Source organism: Poromitra crassiceps (assembly GCF_964638095.1).
Source record: "Poromitra crassiceps genome assembly, chromosome: 29".
Classification (NCBI taxonomy): Eukaryota; Metazoa; Chordata; class Actinopteri; order Beryciformes; family Melamphaidae; genus Poromitra; species Poromitra crassiceps.
Window position 1 is genome coordinate 9,676,332 of NC_139641.1, and position 23,193 is coordinate 9,699,524.

Genomic DNA, 23,193 nt, shown 5'->3' on the forward strand with positions numbered 1-23,193 from the left:
ACTAAGCCAACCCGTGACCTAGTGAATCGTGAGAGACCATAAAACATTTCAGTTGGAGCAAAAACAAAAAATAACACCGGGGGGGGAAAAAATGTTTTATTTATTTTTTCCCCAAGCTCTATTTTTTGTTTTAAAAAAAACACGATTTCAGACGGAAGCCCGTCTTTATTGTCACACGAACACACTTCAACACATGCATGCGGCCACAACACACACTCATGGTGGCCGGTGAAATTATGTCCTCTGCATTTGACCCCATCCAGGCTTGTCCTTTCCTCCAGGGGGCAGGCCAGGAGCAGTGGTCGCTTTAAAATGAAACCCAGGCCCCAGCGAGGATCGAACTCGCGACCCCTGGTTTACAAGACCAGTGCTCTACCACTGAGCTATGGAGCCAGTTTTTGCTCAAAGTGAAATGTTTTATGGTCACTCATGATTCAGTAGGTCACGGGTTGGCTTGGTTCCAGCCTTAAAACTCCTTATATACGTTTTTTTTTTAATGTCTATGGAGACAATTAATGGGAAACTCACTTCCGGGGCAATACATGTCACATGACTGTTGAGCTCTATAACAAGAGTGTATAATAAATAATAATAATAATACATTTATTTTATATATCGCTTTTCAAGAACTCAAAGTCGCTTTACAGAATGCATGGGTCAAACATAAAACATAACAGAGACAGACATAAAACACAGACAAACAACAAAAGGAAAGGAAGTGGCCCCCCTATGTGCCTCACCTTCTCCTGCAGGCTCTCCTGTGCTCCGGCCAGGACGGACACAAAGCTGTCCAACGATGCTATGAAGTCCTGTTTGACAGTCTGGGCCTGAGGGCTGGCCGGCTCTCCCCAGCCGTGGTTCATCTTCTTCAGCGTGGGGATGAAGATCTCTGACAGCAGCTGCTCCACGCTCTTCAACAGACCCACCTCCGTGGTGTCCAACATATTGAAGTTCACATCCTGGAAAAAGACACAACCGTACAGATATATCGTGTTGTGCTGGACACTGGACAGGTTTTGTTTGGACCATAAATTCTGACAGTTTATCGGTTACTGAGAATCACAACTGGCAGTGTTTCCCATGTATAGGATCTTTCATCCCCCCTGACCGATTCAAACCGTTTCACATTTGTTAACTAGAAAAGCGCACTGGGTGGAGTGCAGATCTCCGCCAGGCTCTGCTACGCCTAACCAGCGCAGATTGAAGCAGATGACGGCATGCAAAGAAGCGGAGATGGAGATAAGTAGTTGTAATTGCAACACTGGTAAGACAAGGGGTCAGTCATGCTCATAATAGACCATCAGTGGCAACTAAAGTGCAAATGGCGACCAAACCTGTTTTTGGAAGGAAATGCAGAAGGCAACAAGCATAGAGACACTGCGAAACGCGTCATCATTCAGAAGCCACCACCAAGACGGGGGAAAATACAAGGAAGCACTGCCTGACGACTGCAGCTAGCAAAACAAACCGCGGCTAACCGGGGCGAACGGAGGAACTCTCATCAGATAGAAATAGTTTTGCAGGGTTTTACAGGGATTTGGACAGTTTTCTTTTTAGATAATGTCAAAAGATTATTTCAGTACACTTCCTCCAACGGAGAGGGAAAGGTACATCGAGAAAATGAACTCAGTTGGCCTGGAGCAGTGTCCCTTTTCATTGCCCAAACAACGCTGGATAAACGATCCCACACAGTGGCCTGAAGTGAAATACTATGACATGAGCTTTTAGGCATGTTTAAAAGAATGAAAATAACGCTGGTGTAACGTCAGACAGATGGCATCAGACGCGCTGGCGTTCTCCTATGTCACGTAGTTGCACACAAAGATCATATATATGGAAGATGAACACTCCAACTTACTTCCTTGACAGCTAAATCCACATTTTCTTCTCGCGAATGCTCAATGACTTCCTTGTTTTGCTCAGGAGTACAAAAAACTTTAATTGGCGATTTTTTACATTTGTTGTCTGCGAAGCCCCACCACACAACAGCGTTTAGCTATGTTTAATTCAAGGAAAATGACGCTGGTGTGTGGAAATGAACGGAGCTTTTCCCCCGTGATGGGCGTGGCCTATTTCATGCAGTGTCTCTATGAGTGATGGGTGAATGCCGATCAATTAAATTATGTTGCTGCAAGGTGGGCCTTTTAATGACAACACTGTAATAAAAATTATAGTGAGGTATAGAGAGGCTTTAAAGAATAGACTATAGAGAAATTAATGGATTGAAAACGTTTACATGTATTTAGTAGGGATGTCACAATATATCGTCCCACAATATATTGCGATATCAAAACGTGACAATATGTATCGTTGAGATGAAATCTCATATCGCGAGAAAAAGAAGCTGAACATGGTGGCACTGATCTGCATCTGATCGCATGCTCGCTCTCCTTTTCATTGCTTTGTTTGAACAGACGAGGGACGTTACAGACACACGGAGGATGAAAATGGTGAAATGACTCAAATTAGCGTGGAGGATGCACCCTCAACTTACAAATCGATCGCAAAAAAATATTGTTAAAATATTGTATCGTATCGTTATCATGAACCCAATATCGTGTATCGTATCGTATCGTGAACTGAGTATATCGTGACACCCCTAGTATTTAGTAAACAATGATTGTGTAACCGATCGATCATCTGTGTCCCTGCGAGTGTCGTCAGGAGTCATGTTCCTCCACTCACTTTTGTAGTTGTAGTTGTCTCGTCTGTTGTTGGCAGCTTTACTGAGATCAGCGTGCCAAAGATCAGAACTGGGGCCATTTAAATGCCAGGTGTGAACGGGGTCTGAGAGTGGGGTAAAAGCAGTCTCACCTTGTGTATGTTATCGGAGGTGACAGCCTTAGAGGTGTTGGCTCTGGTGAAGAAGACGCACACTCCCGTCAGCGCCACATCTCTCCCCTCCGTCACAAACACCTTGGACCGCTTGCTGCTGCGCCCGGGCGGCTGGGAGGGGCCAGAGGCTGGGGGCGGGACAGAGGCTGGGGGCGTCGCTGCTGCTGGAGCCCAGGATTGGACATACAGGTAATAGACACACAAGTTAGAGACCACCTTCCTCTTTCTGCAGTCCTGGTAGTGTTAATTTTGTCAGCTATTTTTTTATTTAGTCTTTAATAGGGATAAAATTATAAATATCAGACTAACTATTTCCACATCAAGAACAAATGTGGCTCCGCCGCACCCACAGAATAGGTGCTTAATTAACATGACTCAGTTCAATGTCATTGACCACAAGAAACTAGAAGAAACGATACGAGGCCTTAAATCCTCATCGTGTTGCCTAGACACCCTGCCAACAAGCTTTCTAAAAAATGTCTACAGTTGCCTGGCGACCGACATACTGAAGATAATTAATACCTCTCTTCTTACAGGCATTTTCCCAAAATCTCTAAAAACTGCAGTTGTTAAGCCCTTGCTAAAGAAGCGTAGCCTCGACCCCTCTATAATCAGCAATTACAGACCAATATCAAATCTTCCCTTTATTAGCAAAATACTCGAAAAAACTGTCTACCAACAACTCAATACCTTTCTATCCTCCAATGACCTCCTAGATCCTTTCCAATCAGGCTTCCGACCCCATCATAGCACCGAAACTGCACTTATCAGAGTTATAAATGACATCCGAATGAACACTGATTCAGGTAAAATCTCAATCTTAGTGTTACTAGACCTCAGCGCTGCCTTTGATACGGTTGACCACGAAATTCTATTGGACAGACTGGAAAACTGGGTCGGGCTTTCCGGCACGGTCCTAGAGTGGTTCAGATCTTATCTGCAAGACAGGAACTACTTTGTCTCCATTGGCAACTACACATCTGACCAAACCAAAATGACATGTGGGGTACCCCAAGGATCAATTTTAGGTCCTGTCCTGTTTAACCTTTATATGCTCTCTCTGGGCCTAATTATGCAAAAAAACAAAATAGCTTATCATAGCTATGCAGATGACACCCAACTCTACATAGCCCTCTCATCGGATGACTATGCCCCCATAGAGTCACTGTGTCAGTGCCTTGCGCAAATTAATGATTGGATGTGCCAGAATTTTCTCCAACTTAATAAAGACAAAACAGAGATAATTGTCTTCGGCAAAAAAGAAGATAGGCTCAAAGTTACTGCTCACCTCGAATCCCTATCTCTGAAGCCAAAGGACCAGGTAAAAAATCTTGGCATTATTATTGACTCTGATCTAAATTTCAACTCCCACATCAAGCTTATAAGAAAATCTGCCTTCTATCATCTAAAAAATATAGCAAGGATTAGAGGCTATATGTCCAAACAAGATCTTGAAAAACTAATTCATGCTTTCATTTCTAGCAGGCTAGACTACTGCAACAGTCTTTTCAATGGTCTTCCCAAAAAAGCTGTTAAACAACTTCAGCTCATTCAGAATGCGGCTGCTAGAGTTCTAACAAGAACCAAGAAAGCTGAACACATTACACCAGTTCTCAAATCCCTGCATTGGCTGCCAGTAAATCTTAGAATAGACTTTAAAATTCTGCTAATAGTTTACAAATCTCTCAACGGGTCAGGCCCACACTACATCTCTGAAATGCTTCTACACTATGAACCATCCAGATCCCTGAGATCTTCAGGCACTGGTCTACTAATTGTCCCAAGGACCAAATCTAAACATGGTGAAGCCGCGTTCTCCCACTATGCCTCTCATAACTGGAACAAACTCCCTTAACACATTAGATCTGCCCCTACTCTGCCTATTTTTAAATCCAAGCTAAAGACCTTTATGTTTACTCTTGCTTTTAACTGCTACTAAACTACTGCCTCTCTCGGCCTGTAATTTTAAAAAGATTTTTCCTGTACATTTCCAACAAATGGACTGTACATGTAATAATAATACTGAAGAGTGCCTTGTAACTTATTTAAAACAGAAATAATGTTTCATGTTTGTTAATTTGAGTATATATTTTAACTAAAACTGTCGGCTGTGTTTTTTTATGTGTTTTTTATATGTGCATTGCTTTGCTGCTTGTTTTTTCGATTATTTTTTTGTAAAGCACCTTGAATTGCCTTTGTGTATGAAAGGTGCTATATAAATAAAATTTGACTTGACTTGACTTAAGGTCCTTACACACCGAGCACGTTTTTTTCGTGCGATTAATTTGCACGTCAATAATATTTTCCGAACCTATATCAGTCAATGCAACCGTGCATACCAACGGCGAAGTTTCGCTGAGCGTTATTGCGGCGTTTATTTTTTCGAACCGCGGACGATTTTTCAGAAATTCGCTTCCGACGTGTACACATCTGTGGCTGTGATTGACAGGTGGGTCAAAACTCGCATCGCAATTTCGTGCCGTATATTCGCATCGCTCTTGATGTGTAAGGACCTTTAGTCTTAGTCCCACGTCAAATGTCCTTGTTAGTTTTGATCATATTTAGTCAACCTCATCCTGTTTGTATTTAGTCAAGTTTTAGTCGACTAAAAGTTTGAGCATTTTAGTCTCAGCTTAGTCAAATAAAACCATAAGTATTTTAGTCTAGTTTTAGTCAACGAAAACTGTTCACATTTTAGTTTAGTTTTAGTCAATGAAAACTGTTGAATCTGCTGATGCGCTTGCACTAGTAATGGTCAGTCGAAGCAGTGTTGGCAAATCTTTCCCAGGGAAAGTACCTAATGGTGACTCTGGCCACCCGGGCCAGTGTCAGTGTACGGCGGTAGCAACGACAAGTGGACCGTATTCACAGTCCCTGCTCAGCCCGCAGCTGAGGGGAGAATGGAGGGAGGCTGGCTGGGCTGTGTGGAAAGCGCTCAGACGTCTCTGGATATAATGACGTAGACAAGCAAGTAGCTGTATATTTTGGGAACACAATGCCTCACACACATATACCGGTAGATAAGACCCTTAGCTAAGACTGGGCGGGTTCTGTTGTAACTACTGTATGTATGTATGTATGAATGTATGTATGTATGTATGTATGTCTCTCTGTTGCATTTTCCTCGGACACCGTCGGCCTGACAGCATTCATATTTTTTCTCCCATTTCCCCCCCCAATTGTACTTGGCCGATTCCCCCTGCTGTCCCGGTCGTTGCTCCGCCCCCTCTGCCGATCTGGGGAGAGCCGAAACTAGCACCATGCTTCCTCCGAGACATGAGCAGTAGCAGCTGGAGCCTCGCCGGTAGGACGTAGCACGTAGCACGTGGGAGGATCACGATATTCCAACCAGTTCCCTTCCCTCTGAACAGGCACCCCGACTGACCAGAGGAGGCGCTAGTGCAGCGACCAGGACAAAAACCCTCAAACCAGCTTCCCTCCCGCAGACACACACGAGTCAATAGACCCTTCTCATGGGGGCCATTTTGTGTGGAAAAGGCAGAATAAACACAGGTGCAATCAAAACACTAATGAGGGTTTCCAAATTCCAATTATGGAAGTTGGAAACCCTCATTAGTGTTTTGCTTGCACCTGTGTTTCCCCTGCCTTTTCGACACAAAATGGCCCCTGTGAGAAGGGTCCATTGTGCCTGTATGGACGCCCGACCAAGCCGGAGGGACCACAAGGGCGTGAACCTGTGCTCCTCGTGTTGATAGGCAGGGACTTTACCGCTGCACTACCCGGACCGCCAGTATGCGAGTGCTTTTATCTCTACACTACCCAGACACCCCCATTAAAGATTTGTGACTGAACATTAGTTTGGACACCCTGTATTGCCAAACATTACAACAACATTACAACAGTGACATTGACAAAACCCACTAGACCTGTATATGTTCATTCAATAATTGGTGTCACTGGTCGTATGGTAATTAAAAGCTTTCAAATCAAACTACCAAAATCAACTACCATATGTTAGCAGTGTCAGCTTGACTGTCGTTAATGAGATCAATAACAGGTTAAAAAAGTACTAATGTTGGTGACCAGGGATAAGCCTTTTTATTATTATTTCAGTGTTTACAATTGTTTGTGGTGTTGATTGGTCTCACACACACACAGTTTAGCCCTCGGACACAGATTAAAGTAAAGACAATAGATTGAATGAAGTAGACAGAAGATCTAAGAACCTTCTCTAATGTTCTTAGCAGCTGTAGATCTTGTTGACCCTCTGGATGTCGATGCGGGACATGCCCTGCCTCTGGCCGATCCGGACATTAGGGTTGGGGATGGGGGTGATGGTGTCCTGCCCGCGTTGGGTGGTGAAGGCTGTTCTCGGATAGTGCGTGATGGAGGAGTAGTCGTAGGGAGTGTTCTGGTTGTTGGTGTTCTGCTTCTGGAAGTTGTAGACCGTCCGCGGGTTGATGTAGTTGAAGTTGATGCGGACATACTGGTCGCGGTCACTCCTGGTGTGCTCGTGATAGAAGCCCAGAGCATGGAGGAACTCGTGCTGGATGACGCCGTGGTAGACGCAGCCCTGCTGGGCGAGAGAGGCGGTCTGCCTGCCTCCCACTCTGCCCAGGGACGAGAAGCAGCCGCCTCTGCTCTCCACGCTGATGTGGTCGCGTTCGTTTGTACGGGGAACGAAGCGGATGCAGGTGCTGCTCCCGTGGAAGGACTTCATGCCTCTGTCGATCGCCTGCTTGGCCGACCGGGAGAAGACACTGCTCACTGTGAAGGGGACGGTCACCTTGCCGCCGACTTTCTTCCAGAGGCAGCTGTTGCTCCAACACTTCATGGCGTTTCTCGTTGTGGGGGCCACCAAGTCGCCTTCCAGCAGGAACTCACTGGAGCCGTCGTTTGTGGCCAAGATCCTGCTGCCGGTGTCCATCGTGTCGGCCTCTGGGTCGTCAACTTGGACGTTCCGCAGGAAGAATAGCTGCAGCCTTGCTGTAACTAATGGGGATCCTAATAAACAACCACAACAACAACAACTTGGAACTCTGAGTCGCTTTCTTCCTCCCTGTCATCTGTTTCCACCCAGAACTTAGTCTGGGAGAGGCCGATCAGCAGCAGCAGCAGGAGGCCGAGAGAGGGATCCATCTTCAGGTTTCTGTCCGGTAGCGTCTTGTCTTCTCTGCAGGGTTCCTGGAGATGCTGTGGAGAGACTGCTTGCAAGCTTGATGCTTGAGTCTGCTTGGTCCTGCTCTTTTATACTCTTCTTTCCGGGTGTGTCTGCTGGAGGATTAAGGGTTGGGGTCCAGACTGCTAGGCCTAAATAAACGTCTGAAGGGAGGACGCCACGGACAAACCCATAGTTTCAACATTGTCTGTTATTTCTGCGGATTAAAGAGCTCTTTACATGGACATACCTAAACACCTGATTGTGCCTGCAAGTCAACATTGCTTCGGTATACTGTCGTATCCTCTCTGGATCATTGGTTTATTTTTGTTTTTGTTCCAATATTTTATTTCCTGTTTACATGTGTTTTTTTGTCATTTACTTTTTATTGTTATTTTTCTCAATGACAAACAAAAAAATACCTTACAGACAAAAAGCAAAAAACATAAATGAACGAAAAAGACAGGGGAGGATCTTTAACCATTCAATCTTGCACTCATCTACATTCACATAATCATTCATTCGCACCCACATACACTTCTTAATTATAAGCATTTACACACGCCACCATGTTTCTTCTCAGCTATACAAAGTCAGGTCTTATATCTGACACATAGACAAGCCACTTCAACCACTTATCTTCAAAGGAATCAGCTTGAGCTCTTAGTCTAAATGTTACTCTCTCCATTACATATATCGAGTGGATTAGATCTATCCATTCATTTACAGTAGGTACATCTTGTTTTAGCCATTTTCTAGTCACAGCCTTTTTGCTGGCCACTAACATCACTCTCAACATATATTCATCTCGCTTCACATAATGCAACTCCTCTATATCTCCCAAGTACAGTGTTTTAAAATCAAAATTAATTTCCATCCTAAAAACTGCCTCCAGGACCTCATGTACTTTCTTCCAAAATGGAGCCACAGAGGGACAACTCCAAAAGATATGAAAGTGGTTCGCCATTGCATTTCCACATGATCTCCAACATACAGATTGGTGAGAGAAATTAGATTTTTGCGCTGGAGTACAGAAGTATCTAGTCACATTTTTCCAACTGAATTCCCTCCAGGATGGTGAACTCGTCATTTTCCATTGCTGACCACATATTCTGATCCATTCTTCTGGTGATATTGTGGAGTTTCCCTCTGCTTCCCATCTTTCCTTAATATTCATAGGATGGTCACCTTTTAGACTTTGAAGAGCCATATACAACCTAGATACCAGCTTCCTGTAACTACCATCATCGTATGCATTCTGGAAGATACCAAGGATTTCCATTCCCATTGCATGATCAGTTTTCGGTAATGTCTTGTCTATAAAGTTCCTGATTTGTATATACCTAAAATGATCCTGATCCTGCAAATTAAATTTTACTTTGAGGTCCTGGAAGCTATACACTCTACCTTGGTTCAAGAGAGTACAATGTGCTGTAAGGCCACTAGGGGCCCAATTTCTAAAAGTTGAGTCATATCTACTGGGAATAAAATTCGAGTCCTATGCAAACCACTTGAATATTGCCGCCCTATCTTTCAAATGATGCTTTCTAATGATTTCTTTCCATGTTTTAAGAGAGCTAATTACCCAAGGATTATTGGGATCCGATAGGAAATCAGTCGATGAAGGGTTAACTGGAATTCTATCGCTCATTGAGCCTTCAATCTCTTTCCACCGATAATTATAACTTGGAGTACACCAGCCCAGTAGTGGCCGAATCTGGGCCGCTCTATAATAGTCACTCATGCATGGAAGGCCTAAACCCCCATTCTCCTTTGCTAGTTGCATTGTTTTATATCTAATCCTCGGCTTCTTCCCAGCCCAAATAAATTGTGATATAATTTTTACAATTTGTTTTTAAGACAGCTAAATGTCAGCTACATCTATGATGCTGCAGCACAGGAAACTGAACTGCTGCATTGAGGGGGAAAAGCAGTATATAATTAGTGTTAATTTTCTCATCAATTTTTTTATTTAGTCGTAGTCGTAGTCCTGTGACAAATGTGCTTGTTAGTTTTTATCAGATTTAGTCAAACTCATCCTCTTTTTATTTAGTCAGGTTTTAGTCGACTAAAAGTTGGAGTATTTTAGTCTCGTCTTAGTCAAAGAAACTAAAAGTCTGAACATTTTAGTCTTTTCTTAGTCTTGGGGGAAAAGGTAGTTGACTAACATTTTAACAGTACAAAAGATAAGTTAAAGCTGAATTGAGGGGATAAAAGCGGTCAGTTGTTTAAAGCATAAATGGAGTGTCAAGCTTAAAGTATGAAGGAGTAGTTACAGTTCAAAGAGCACATGGTTTCACCATGAACTGCCGTTTAAAACGAACCGGCAGTTGCACCCAGAAGTATAGCCAATGTAGACTAGCATTATGCTCCCTCTGATACATGTGCAGTCGCCAGCCACTTCTTTTCACCTGACAGCGAGGAGTTCCCCCGGCAGGACGTGGCACGTGGGAGGATCACGCTATTTTCCCTAGCTATTCCCCCCCACTGCCGAACAGGCGCCCCCAACCGACCAGAGGCGGCGCTAGTGCAGCGACCAGGACACATACCCTTAATCCGGCTTCCCACCCACAGACACGGCCAATTGTGTCTGTATGTACACCCGGCCAAGCCGGAGGTAACACGGGGACTCGAACCTGTGACCCTCGTGTTGTCCAGCATCTCCTCTTACCCGCTTCTAGTGGCTCAGTGTCCTGGTGATAGAACATGAGATGCGGAAGACCCTCGGCCACAAAGAACTGCTCCATGCGGTCAATCTGGTCAGGAAAGGAAAGAGAAAACTTTCTGATTTGTGAACTTTAGTGACCTATTAATGACTTTATCCAGATTGGTTTTATGAGTCTGGACGCTCCAAGTCTGATTTGTGTCACTTGTCCCAAACCACATATGGAGGTAGTTTCCAATCTGCTTTAGACTGATGTGACTTGAGTGCGGACGCGCAGATCCACCAAATCTGATTTGAACGTCACTCGCAACTCGTGGTCAAATGCTTCTGCGCAGGAAAACCACGTCACCAAAGTACGTATTTACTGATGCCCACGTCGTTACCATAGCAACCCATGCAGATAGGCTGTTTAGGTCTGGACACACAGATCCGACTTGAGAATCAGATTTGTGGCAGTGCGGACACACTCCCAAATCAGATTTGGGAAACCAATCAAGATAATGATGATTAATGACTTTATCAGCAAATCAGATTTGCCTGTAATGTGAACATGGCCTAACATGCAGCTTATTACTTATAGTCATTTGAGCCAGACAAGATATCTACACCAAGCAGCTTTTCACACACACACACACACACACACACACACACACACACACACACACACACACACACACACACACACACACACACACACACACACACACACACACACACACACACAGTGTTGGGCAAGTTACTTTCAAAATGTAATATACTACATATTACTAGTTACTTTCATTTGAAAGTAATAAATTACTTTACAATATTACTTTCTGTGTAGAGTAACTGGTTACTTATTACACTACTTTTGCATTACTTTTACCAAAACAACAGCAGTAGCAGAATGACATCGCCGCCCCAGAACCATCCCGAAAAATAATTTCAACCGCCTTGAAGTCAGTGTAAACAATCCAAAATTGTAAATGTTATTCTTTTCCTTTGTTATTGTCATCTATAGTGGTTATTTGCATAAAAACACACAGTTTGATTAGGAAATGATTGTATCTTTTTTAAATATGTGCTTTGATTTTTAAAAAAGTGACTCAATTTGTAACTTGAGTTACTTGACAAAGTAACTGGTATAATATTACTGAAATCATATAAGTAATAAGTTATATTACTGAGTTACTGCTAAAAGTAATATATTACATGTAATATGTTACTTTTGTAATGAGTTACCCCCAACACTGCGCACACACATGCGCACGCGCACGCGCGCGCACACGCACACGCACATACACACACACACACACACACACACACACACACGACAGTACCTGAGTCCCCTCCAGTATGGCATCTTCCACGTCGGCCTTCTCCAGTGCGAGGCATGAAGCCACGATGCTGAGGACGTAGTCATGTCTTCCATCCAGCTGTGCTCGCTTGGCCTCGCGCTCCTCTTTCAGCTTTTGCTAAAAACAAAAGGTAAATACGGACCATGTTAATAGCGGGAGGAGGTGTAGGAGGCTACTCACTTAGAATTTAATCCATTTAAAATGGAAAGAAAACCGGTATTCATTTGCCATCGATATACTGTCCATTCGAAGTTGTGGAAGTCACCAGGAAGGAACCCATTCCCAACACAGAGAGCACACAAACACTAGAGCTGTCACTTTTTCCCAAAATAAAGTTCGAACGAACTTTAATTGCCCGCAAAATGTTCGAATATATTCGAAGTTTTTTGGTTAATTACATTTTATTTTTATTTTTTTGCAGGCCAGGCCAGGCCACCGGGCATCGGCCCGACGTGCCCGATTATGCAGTCCGCGCCTGCCGGTTACATCGTATAATATATATAATATAATATAAAATATTAAAAGAATATAAAAAAAAAAATCCTCAGCTGTCCTCATGGTCCAGTCAGTCAGCTCCTCTCCTCTGCTGTGTTAGCTTGGACGCTCACAGTCACAACACTGCCTCACAAACTTGGCTGCATCCAACTCGAGACAACTTTTCAGACCCTCCTGGAGACAATCTTTCTCAGAAGAGACTAACGCGACAAATCTGGAGACTTTTTTCTGTCATGGGATTAACATTACCAGCAAGCAGCAGTTGGTTAATATTGGTTAATAAAAAAAAATTAATAATAATAATAATAAAATAATAATAATAATAATAATTTGAACATGGCAAATTACATTCGAACATGCCCCTCCTCCCCCACATTCGAAGTTAAATTCTAATTTCGAATAAAAAGTGACAGCCCTACTTCACATACTTTATACGTAGCGATGTGGCTGTTGGGAACGACAGTTGACGGTTGAAGCTCTCCTACGGTCCTACACTTTGGCTCAGACATGATTTCAACAGCAGTCCAACCACCAAACCACACAGCGACAGTTGTCCGTTAGTAAGCAGTAGGAAACGTCAAAAGATCAAATCCAAAAATGAAGACAAACGACCCCACAGCACCGTGAATACATCCTCTACTACTACTACTGTTGTTGTTGCTGCTCCACACACAACATCAACAGTGATGAGATCCCAAACCAGAGGCAACACAAAGTCAGTATTCCTTCAAGATCAAACTGTACATATCCAACTTTTTAAAGACTGCTTCTCTGCCTCTCCTGCCGCTATTCTTAGCTGCTATCCAAAGTCTGTCAACAGCCGGAGAAACTCAACCTACAACTGCTTTACAGTGCTATAGGCCATGCCTTGTGTTTAGGATGGAGGGGGGCAGTAAAAGCCAGCACAATAGGTTGCCAGGTCCCGCTGCTAAGTAACAGAGGAACAAGCCCAGCCAATAAATGACGTGAAACCTGTGTCGTCTATGCTGTGACAGGACGCAGGAGGCATTCAAACTCTCTTGTCTGCCCCTCCCTCTGTCTGCCTGGAATTTAAACAGGAGATGACAGAGTTCAAAGTGCTGTGTGTGTGTGTGTGTGTGTGTGTGTGTGTGTGTGTGTGTGTGTGTGTGTGTGTGTGTGTGTGTGTGTGTGTGTGTGTGTGTGCGTGCGTGCGTGCGTGTGTGTGTGTGTGTGTGTGTGTGTCTGTGTGTGTGTGTGTGTCAGTGTTGGGGGTAACTCATTACAAAAGTAACATATTGCATGTAATATATTACTTTTAGCAGTAACTCAGTAATATAACTTATTACTTATAGGATTTCAGTAATATTATACCAGTTACTTTGTCAAGTAACTCAAGTTACAAATTGAGTTACATTTTATTAAATCAAAGCACATATAAAAAAACAACAACAATAATTTCCTAATCAAACTGTGTGTTTTATGCAAATAACAACTATAGATGACAATAACAAAGGAAAAGAATAACATTTAGAATTTTGGATTGTTTACACTGACTGTTTTGGTAAAAGTAATGCAAAAGTATTGTAATAAGTAACGAGTTACTCTACACAGAAAGTAATATTGTAAAGTAACTTATTACTTTCAAATGAAGTAACTAGTAATATGTAGTATATTACATTTTGAAAGTAACTTGCCCAACACTGGTGTGTGTATGTGTGTGTATGTGTGTGTGTGTGTGTGTCAGTGTGTGTGTGTGTGCGTGCGTGCGTGCGAGTGTGTTGACGTCACTTTGGTCAGACCGTTTTTCTAAAGGCCCACTCCTGCAACAAAGCACAAGACACAAACACCGTTTGTCATTGGCCAGACTAAAAAATAGAATGCTTGAAATCAGCAGCAGTTGAGTTTGTCTCAAGGCTGGATTAAACTTTCACGTGACATAAATTAATAACTGATCAACAACTTAGGTGAAAATTAAATTAGGAAACATTCAGCAGCTACACTGCGGCCCACCTCAGTGACACGCTCGTAGCGTTACTGCTGCGAGGAGCCGATGGCTGTACTGTACCCGGTCGGCATTTAACGTTAGTTACAAAAGCACGTCGACAGTGTTTTCTCACTGCCAGTAAGCAGAAGGGGTTGACAGATACTAGCTAGTCCGCCAGCTAGTTTGCTGGCCAAAATTCTGCACACACACGAGTGCACACACACTGTTTCACCGTCTGCAGTGGGAACCCAATAGCACATGATGGTATATTATGAAGTAGTATTGGAAAACAAAGTCGGGGTGGTTAATAGTGACGGTATTGATTCCTTTCAGGGCCAAATGCATCAGAAGGCAGAGTGAGGAGGTGCAGCCTGCCAACAAGTCTGGACAGAAAGAAGGGCAAACACAGCTATTGACCTGCAGGGCGGGAAGGGAAGGCACAAACACTCAGGCTGTGACTGTCAACATGGTGAGCACAGAGGAACCCTTGGCAACCAACACAGGTGACAACAACACTACATCATGCAGGATACAGTGACACCATGTGGACAAGATGGTAACTTCAACTTATCGTGCATTCCTTTATAACTGGGAACTGGTAATCTCTGGTAAAGGTCATGAGCTGGGCGGTGACGTCATCAGAGCTGGTATTTCCCATTCCAAACTCGTAGGAGCCTCAGCAGCCCCAACCTCAAAAATCCAAGATGGCCGCGCCGCGCAAAAACAGTAGTTATAATCGTAGTAATGTTGTTTAGCACTTGTGTTTTGTTTGTGTCTCATTAAATCAGCTGTACACACACAGCACTGCATAACATCTATCTGTGTGGACATGTTGCTGCAGTGTTTGTATGCGCAAAATGCAGCGAAATGCCATGTTATCAACTGTTATTGCTAACAATGGCTAGCCTGGCTAGCTAGTGGATCTGACCAGTGAACAGTGAACTTCCCAGCTCAAGTTTTCTGCAAATGGAACGCTAACAAAACGGATGTGACGTCATTTAGCCTCAACATCCCAGTTATGTTGCGATAAAGGAACGCACCATCACATGCTGCAGTGATAGTTTCCACGTCTGGTCTATTTTTGACGCGAGCCAGGTGCCAGGCATGAGTGGTGTACTGTATAAAATAGCCTACTCGAAATCCATACTTGAGTAAAAGTATAGATACTTGACCAGAAAATGACTTGGGTAAAAGCCAAAGTCACCCATTAAAATATTACTTGAGTAAAAGTCTAAAAGTAGTTTAATATTTTCTGTACTCAAGTATCGAAAGTATTTTTTTTACATTAAATGTACTTAAAAGTATTGAAAGTAAAAGTACAATAAAGTAAATCCTGTTTATAAAAAAGCAAGCGGTCCGGATTGTCAGAATTTTTAGCTTTATTGTGAGTTTGCTTACATACTGTATTTACCTTATAGTCTGCCATTTGAACTGACTGCAGCTTTTGGCACAAGTGCCTGTTAGGCTATCATGGTGATGAGATATCTCCATCAAGGGGAAATATATAATAATCATCATCATTATCACCATCCACCATGGACATCTCCTCCGTATAGCTAATATTCCTGGATATTGTCACGGCCAAATAAACAGTTAATCAATGTAATCACTCTATAGAAATTGAAACTGACGTTACCTTTCTGAAACACATGACATTTGGGCTGTGACAAAATAGCGACAGTTACACCAGGCTTGCAACGGAAATACCACGATTGACTTTCAGAATAAAATGCTTCTCACCTTTGGAGAAACAAATACATAGGGATGCACCGATATGAAAATTTTGGCCGATGCCGATAACCGATATTAACATTGCTGTTATGGCCGATAACCGATATTTACCGATGTCGATATGATCTGTATAAAACCACATTTTTATGATCATCACATTTTGTACATACTGAAAAACACATGTTAACACTGAATTTGAAAAAGTTATGCATTTCTTTATTTGCAAAGCCTTTGGAAAAGCCCATAAATCATAGATTTACTGCATTATTTCATATCAATGTGAAGAATTTGGCTGATAATGATAACCGATATTAACATTGCAACATCTGACCGATACCGATATGACCGATATGTTAAAAAATCGGCCGATACTGGCCGATACCGATATGATTGCCGATATATCGTGCATCCCTACAAATACATAATTTCAACGAATGAAACGGAAAATCAAAATACTTGTTTTGATGTTAAGATTACATATGGCATTGAACTGTGGCTGTAAAGCATTACTCAAGATTAATATTAAGTATAAGGATCTTATTTTGAAATCCTTAAGCGGAAAACCTATACTTTTACGCTCTGGCTGCGTGGATGCTTGACCAATTTGAAGCTTACCTCAAGAGAGGCTTGTTTTCTTGTTTTCTGGTGGCATATTCCGTCATTTTGGTTTCATTGGACACAATTTAAGACAATTTAAAGTAACTAACCGTCGTATTTCAGCCTGTGGGAACTTGTAACATGGATGAAAAGACTTGGGAAGCACTGACCATGGCACTGACGGTAAGCGATTGGCAAACGCAACTTGCAACACAGAAGCACTGATTCGCTAGCCAGGCTACTGATTCGCCACAACACCAGCTGTTTGTTTATTTTATAGTAACGAGTAACGAAGATGCTTTTGGGAAATGTATCAGAGTAAAAGTATAGATTTTATTACGAAAATGTAGTGGAGTAAAAGTGAAAGTTGAAAGAAAAATAAATACTCAAGTAAAGTACAGGGCGCAGTTGCACAAAGCACCATTAGGTTAAGATTTCCCTTAGGGTCCGAGTTAAGGTGTCCATAAAATAGAATCGGCTGCACAAAACACCCTTAAATCTTCTCCATAAGGTTAAACATTTTAAGGAAAACATACGCACACGATTTAAGGGTGTTTTGTGCAGCCGATTCTATTTTATGATAATGATGATGATTCATTCAAGGCATGAGACAGAGTGCCCTCTGACACCTGACACGGGTAAATCTTGTTCTTGTGCAACTTATGTTTTGAATAGTGAAGACGGTGAGTGACTTTAAATTGGATCAGTTGGTGTCTACTATTAACTGAGTAGAGTTGTATCACAGACAGACTCTTATCCCTATAATGTCAGATAAGTCAATGCCAAGTTCCCCCTGCCACGCTTCTATAATCCTCTCAGTAGAGGCTGTGGTGCAGTTGTAAAACAGACATACAAATCTAGAAATGAGATGCTTGGAGTGAGGAGGGCTCAGCAATACATATATATATGAAAAGCATGTTCATTTGGACCGAACATTATTTCTGAGTTGCAGGAATCTAAGCCAGTTCGTGCAACTCAAACTTTCTCTTCAGTAGATCAAAGGATGCAAAATGACCATCTATGTATAGGTCTTTGAAGGAAACTAGCCCCTTACCGTTCCAGTTGATGTAAGAAAGATGGGGAGGTTTTGACACAGATAGAGGAACCTGGGAAGTGAAACCATCTTAAAGGCCGGCTTTACCGTGGGGAATATGAATATATATTAATTCTTAAAAAATCTTAAATTTCGAATCCGTTGAAATTTTTGAAATTGCTTGTTCGAATCCGTTGAAATTTTTGAAATTGCTTGTTCACAGCCAGAGAAATAAAAAAAAAAAAAAAAAAAAAAAAAAAAAAAAAAAGGGCCAGGTGACGCGTTTCGACGCGAAACGCGTCACCTGGCCCAATTTTTTTTTTTTTTTTTTTTTCTTTTTTTTTTTCCTCTGGCTGTGAACAAGCAATTTCAAAAATTTCAACGGATTCGAAATTTAAGATTTTTTAAGAATTAATATATATTCATATTCCCCACGGTAAAGCCGGCCTTTAATTGAGTTAAAAAAAAAGTACCGCAAAGGTGGTCATTTTGCGTTAGCACCCGTTTTGCGTTGGAATAGCGCCGCGCAAAGCCCTAATTGTAGGCGTGTACTGTGTCCAGTCCACTCCCCTTAAAAGCCATGCTCACGTCTGTGACAGCAGCTTCTTTCTTGCTGAGTGCCGAGCGACAGAGTGAGAGAGAGAAAAGAGAGAGGGGGAGAGAGAGGGGGAGAGAACGAGAGAGGGAAGAAGAGAGGGAGAGATTCATCCTCTGAACCAGTTCGGATTCAGATAAACCATTAGAAACTAACGAGAATTTATGCTGATGGAACGATCCATTTGAAACACACCAAAGGGCCGCGGTGCAGTTACGCAGTGAATATCCCCATGTCCCAAAGCGTGCGCTTACTGTAATTAGTCATTTCGTTCATATAGGCTAACATCCACATTTTAAAATATTTGTGCACCGACCCACCCCCGACACCCAGCTTGCCTACCCGGCCCAGCTCCCAACTTCTCCGGGGAGACCACCTCCGAGGGAGACCCCCCTCCAGGACCCGGCGCACTAGCTGCTGAACCTGCGCACCCCACACTTAAGCACCCCTCCCCGGGCTACACACAGACCCCCGCCAGACCCTCCTTCCCCTGGTAATCCAATTCACAGCACAAAGCATTTTTTGGCGCGGGGGGGGGGGGGGGGGGGGGGGGGGGGGTCTCATCCAGAGGTGGTCTCCCCCCAGGGAATATGGGCTCACAGGGTGGGTAGAGGCAGCCCTGTGCGCGGTCAGGCGGAGCGAAATCAGTTTCTGGCAGCAAATCACTTTTTGGCACAACACCGGCTTCGGGGGTCAGATATGCTTGGATAGTGTGGAGAAAAGACGCAAGCGACGTAAACGTTTTGAAACGAAAACGCATAATGACAGGAACACACACACATCCACCTTTAGTTGGCACATATAGGCAGAGACAGAAGCTGGCACTGACCAGTGTTGGGCAAGTTACTTTCAAAATGTAATATACTACATATTACTAGTTACTTTCATTTGAAAGTAATAAGTTACTTTACAATATTACTGTCTGTGTAGAGTAACTCGTTACTTATTACACTACTTTTGCATTACTTTAACCAAAACAACAGCAGCAGCAGAATGACATACATGGCCACCCCGACAGCACCCCGAAAAATAATGTCAACCACCTTGAAGTCAGTGTAAACAATCCAAAATTCTAAATGTTATTATTTTCCTTTGTTATTGTCATCTATAGTGGTTATTTAAAAACACACAGTTTGATTAGGAAATGATTGTATCTTTATTTAAATATGTGCTTTGATTTTTTTTTTTAAATACCTCACTTTGTAACTTGAGTTACTTGACAAAGTAACTGGTATAATATTACTGAAATCCTATAAGTAATAAGTTATATTACTGAGTTACTGCTAAAAGTAATATATTACATGTAATATGTTACTTTTGTAATGAGTTACCCCCAACACTGATAATGACAGACAGGAACACACACACATCCACACATCCACATTTAGTTAGCACATATAGGCAGAGACACAAGCTGGCACTGACACAGGCATAACTCGCTTTCAGAAGTGACCAAAGCCCCTTCCTGAGATACGAATGTAATGGTTCAACTGACGATCCCTACAATAAGCAAACAGGATTTTGAAATTGTATTTGAATTTGAAAATGTATGCAACAGCACACTTTTATGTAGCACGCCGTCCGCTAATTCACGCTGCATTTCTCAAAGCAATCCAAGTAGTGTCTGTAAGTTCTTTACAAAACACCAAACAAGTAAAACCCTGAAACTAATTTAGTCCGTTTAAATTAGTGCTGCACGATTAATCGAATCGCAATCGCAATCGCAATCGCGATGTCAGCACGTGCGATTACATAACCGCAAAAGTGTGCGATTATTTTATTTTTTTCACGTCTTTTTGAGTGTGTGTGTGTGTGTGTGTGTGAGAGCCTCCTCTAAACTAACGTTACACGCGACGCAGCAAACACACGTTTCTCTGCCATCACACTGGGCATCAATACTAGCGGGAGACTTCTCCGATGCACTCCCGCAAATAAGTAATGTTATGTGCAGCAAGGTTACATATTATCTACCGAGAGGGCGAGAGAGAACATCCATGATTGCTAACAGCAAGCTATGCTAATAACTAGCTAGCCGTTCGTTCAGAAACGCATGTAAACAGCCGTGTGATCAGTGAGAACGTCAGTAAAATAAGGAGAGAGCTGCAGGTGCTTATGCAGAACTAGTGCGCGATTAAGTACACAGTGGGGATGACCCGCTGTGATGAAGAATATAACGAGATTAACAAGGTTGATAGCAAAACACTGTCGCAGCTGCCAGCACTGGCAGCATCACCTCCAGGCTAGCTAACTAGCCTGTCACATGACGCCTTCATGGTCCCTCGTTAAAAGTCTGCAGATGCATGTTACCTCACCTCTCTCTCTCAAGAAGCGTCACGTGAGTGTGGCGTTTAAGGCCATCTGTCGCTACAAAATAAATAAACGGGGTGTATCATTCATTAGTATTGCTGGACAGACATGTAACTAACTTTGCAACTTTGCTGAGCCATCTTCTATGTGCTGTAACACAGTGCAGTTTCTATTTGACTGGTGTTTCTTTTTTACATGTTTGGGACAGGCAAATGTCTCAAAATGTTTTATTTTTTTGTAAAGATAATTTAATTTCAAATTGTTTTATTTTTTTAGTTTTAATATATTTTAAATTGTAACATATTTCATGTATTTTAGTCTGTGATATGTGAAATCGTGGTATTTTTGTCCAAGGTTATCATACCGTCAAAAACTCATGCCGGCACATCCCTAGATACCTCTTGTTTATTATATCGCAATCACAATCGCAATCGCAATATTGTCCACCCTAATCGCTAATCGCACCTTTTCCCCAAATCGTGCAGCACTACCGGTAGTTTAAATTCAAATCCTCAAATTCAAACCTAATTCCGCGTAAAGTTCTGCATGGAGTTTGGTCCATTTCAATTCTAGTCACAGCACGGTGAATGAGAGGTGCCATCGGAGCCGGTGTTTTAGCATAATACATGAGAATTATGTGGACAGATCGAGCAGAATGGGAGAGGACAGACAGAGGCACCCAGGCAAACACCAGAACAAAAACATCAACAACACTCTCTTACCCGAATGAGCCTGTAAACACTTTCTTTCCACAGCTGCTTTCGAAACACCCGTGACATGACCGCTCATCTGCCCCATCGGAACGCGTCCGTATCTTCTCTATATCGCATCACTTTTCCCATCGACTCTGGGCATCTGTGCCCTATAGTGCCCTACAAGGGATTAGCCCTCTCCAGTGGTCAGCCAGCTAAACTCAACCTATTCAACCACTTTATATTTACTGGCTGCTGCTGTCAATGCTACAGTATATGTGGCTTTTCACAGCCGCGACCGCTGTCGGGGATAGTTAAGATGCCCTATGAACTATTCACACAGACTGAAATCACAGGCAATTAACAGGACAGACACCTCAGGTATCAAGACGAGCAGGAGGATAGGGTGGCAGCCTAAACGATGGAGCCTTATCAGGTCTCACTGTAAAGCCATTGTGTGCGCATGGCAAGACGGCGTTACAATTTAAAATACTCTTTCGTAATCCGACAACCAATGGTTGGGTATCTCACACACACACGCGCACGCACGCACACACACACACACACACAAGGTGGTTGGCAACCACCTTGCGCTGGTTCTGTGTTAAGCTCCTCTGGACTGCTATACACTTAGCCACTAATGCTTGGACATGCTGGCCAAATAAAAATATAAAAATTGCAGGGTTATTTCATGCAATGACATTGACAATTCCATCTACAAGAAAGGGGGGGCTGTAGACCAACCTGATTGCCAAATGAACAACAAATTTGGTCAGCTGGAATTGACACTTTGAGGCCATTTACACCTGGCGTTAACATGCGTCTTCTGTGATTGCAATGATATTGTGTTTTATCACTTGAAATGCCAGGTGTAAACACCCCCCAAAACGCATTGAAGAAGGATTGCAATCTGATCGGCCAAACCACCTCCGGAGGGGGTCAGGGATGCATTGTGTACACATTGAACACAAGTGTAAATGCAATGTGTCCTCTCAATCTGGATACAGCAACTTTATGCGGATTGAGAGGACACCCGTTTCTGCAATCAGATTGCAATCTGATGGCAGAAAACGCATGTTAACGCCAGGTGTAAATGGAATCAGGCTGAAGTGATCAAATACAATCTGATTTCAATCTGATGGCAGAAAACGCATGTTAGCGCCAGGTGTAAATGGCCTCTTTGCTGCTTCACACTGCACTTCATCAGGGGTACAGTAAGGCTTTTTTATTTTGTATTATTTTGTTAGGGATGCCAGGCAGGTCTCTCTCCTGGCATTTACTTGGTTCCAGTCTTAAAACTCATTATATGTATATATATATATATATATATATATATATATATATATATATATATATATATATATATACTATATATATATATATATATTAGGCATGGGTCGATTTCCGGTTTTACTGGTTCGGTTCGGTGTACGAACGCAAACCGGTTTGATCACGTGCAAACCGAAAAAACCTAAAAAAAATAAAAAAATAAAAAATTGCCAGTCCATTCTGATTGCACTATTGTTCGTATTAGCCTCTTCTCAAGTTGCACTAGTATGCAAAAGTCTTATTTTGTTTATTATGTTGATGTTTGAAGAAAAGTTAAGCTGAATAGTTATGAGAAATAAATACAGGGTGTGTTTGTTACACAGGTGTCCTGCTTCTTTTTATTCAGTATCATTGCTGGTTGACAATACCAGCTTAGAGGTGTATTATCGCTATCAGGTGGACTGAAGTTGCACTACAGACAGTTATGGGCCACACTCGGGAGCCCTGCTTAAAAAAAAAAAAAAAAAAAACGGTATACCGGTTCGATCCGGTTTAGACGGCAATATCGAACCG

At 42.5% G+C, this 23,193-nt stretch overlaps 1 protein-coding gene and 1 pseudogene across 2 annotated transcripts in view; both read right to left on the reverse strand.

Annotated features, from left to right (window-relative positions):
• Window positions 1–23,193, reverse strand: part of LOC310800169 (dynein axonemal heavy chain 5-like) — a gene marked incomplete at both ends in the record, with an annotated part of 678,223 nt that overhangs the window by 269,714 nt on the left and 385,316 nt on the right. The window contains 4 exons of the mRNA XM_083662754.1: window positions 741–959; window positions 2,815–2,996; window positions 10,626–10,710; window positions 11,939–12,073. Of these exons, the coding sequence (XP_083518880.1) occupies window positions 741–959; window positions 2,815–2,996; window positions 10,626–10,710; window positions 11,939–12,073 (621 nt within the window). The remainder of the gene's footprint in view (window positions 1–740; window positions 960–2,814; window positions 2,997–10,625; window positions 10,711–11,938; window positions 12,074–23,193) is intronic.
• On the reverse strand, window positions 7,037–7,723 carry LOC310800246 (high choriolytic enzyme 2 pseudogene; annotated as a pseudogene). Its single transcript has one exon. The product of its transcript is annotated as a high choriolytic enzyme 2 pseudogene (transcript).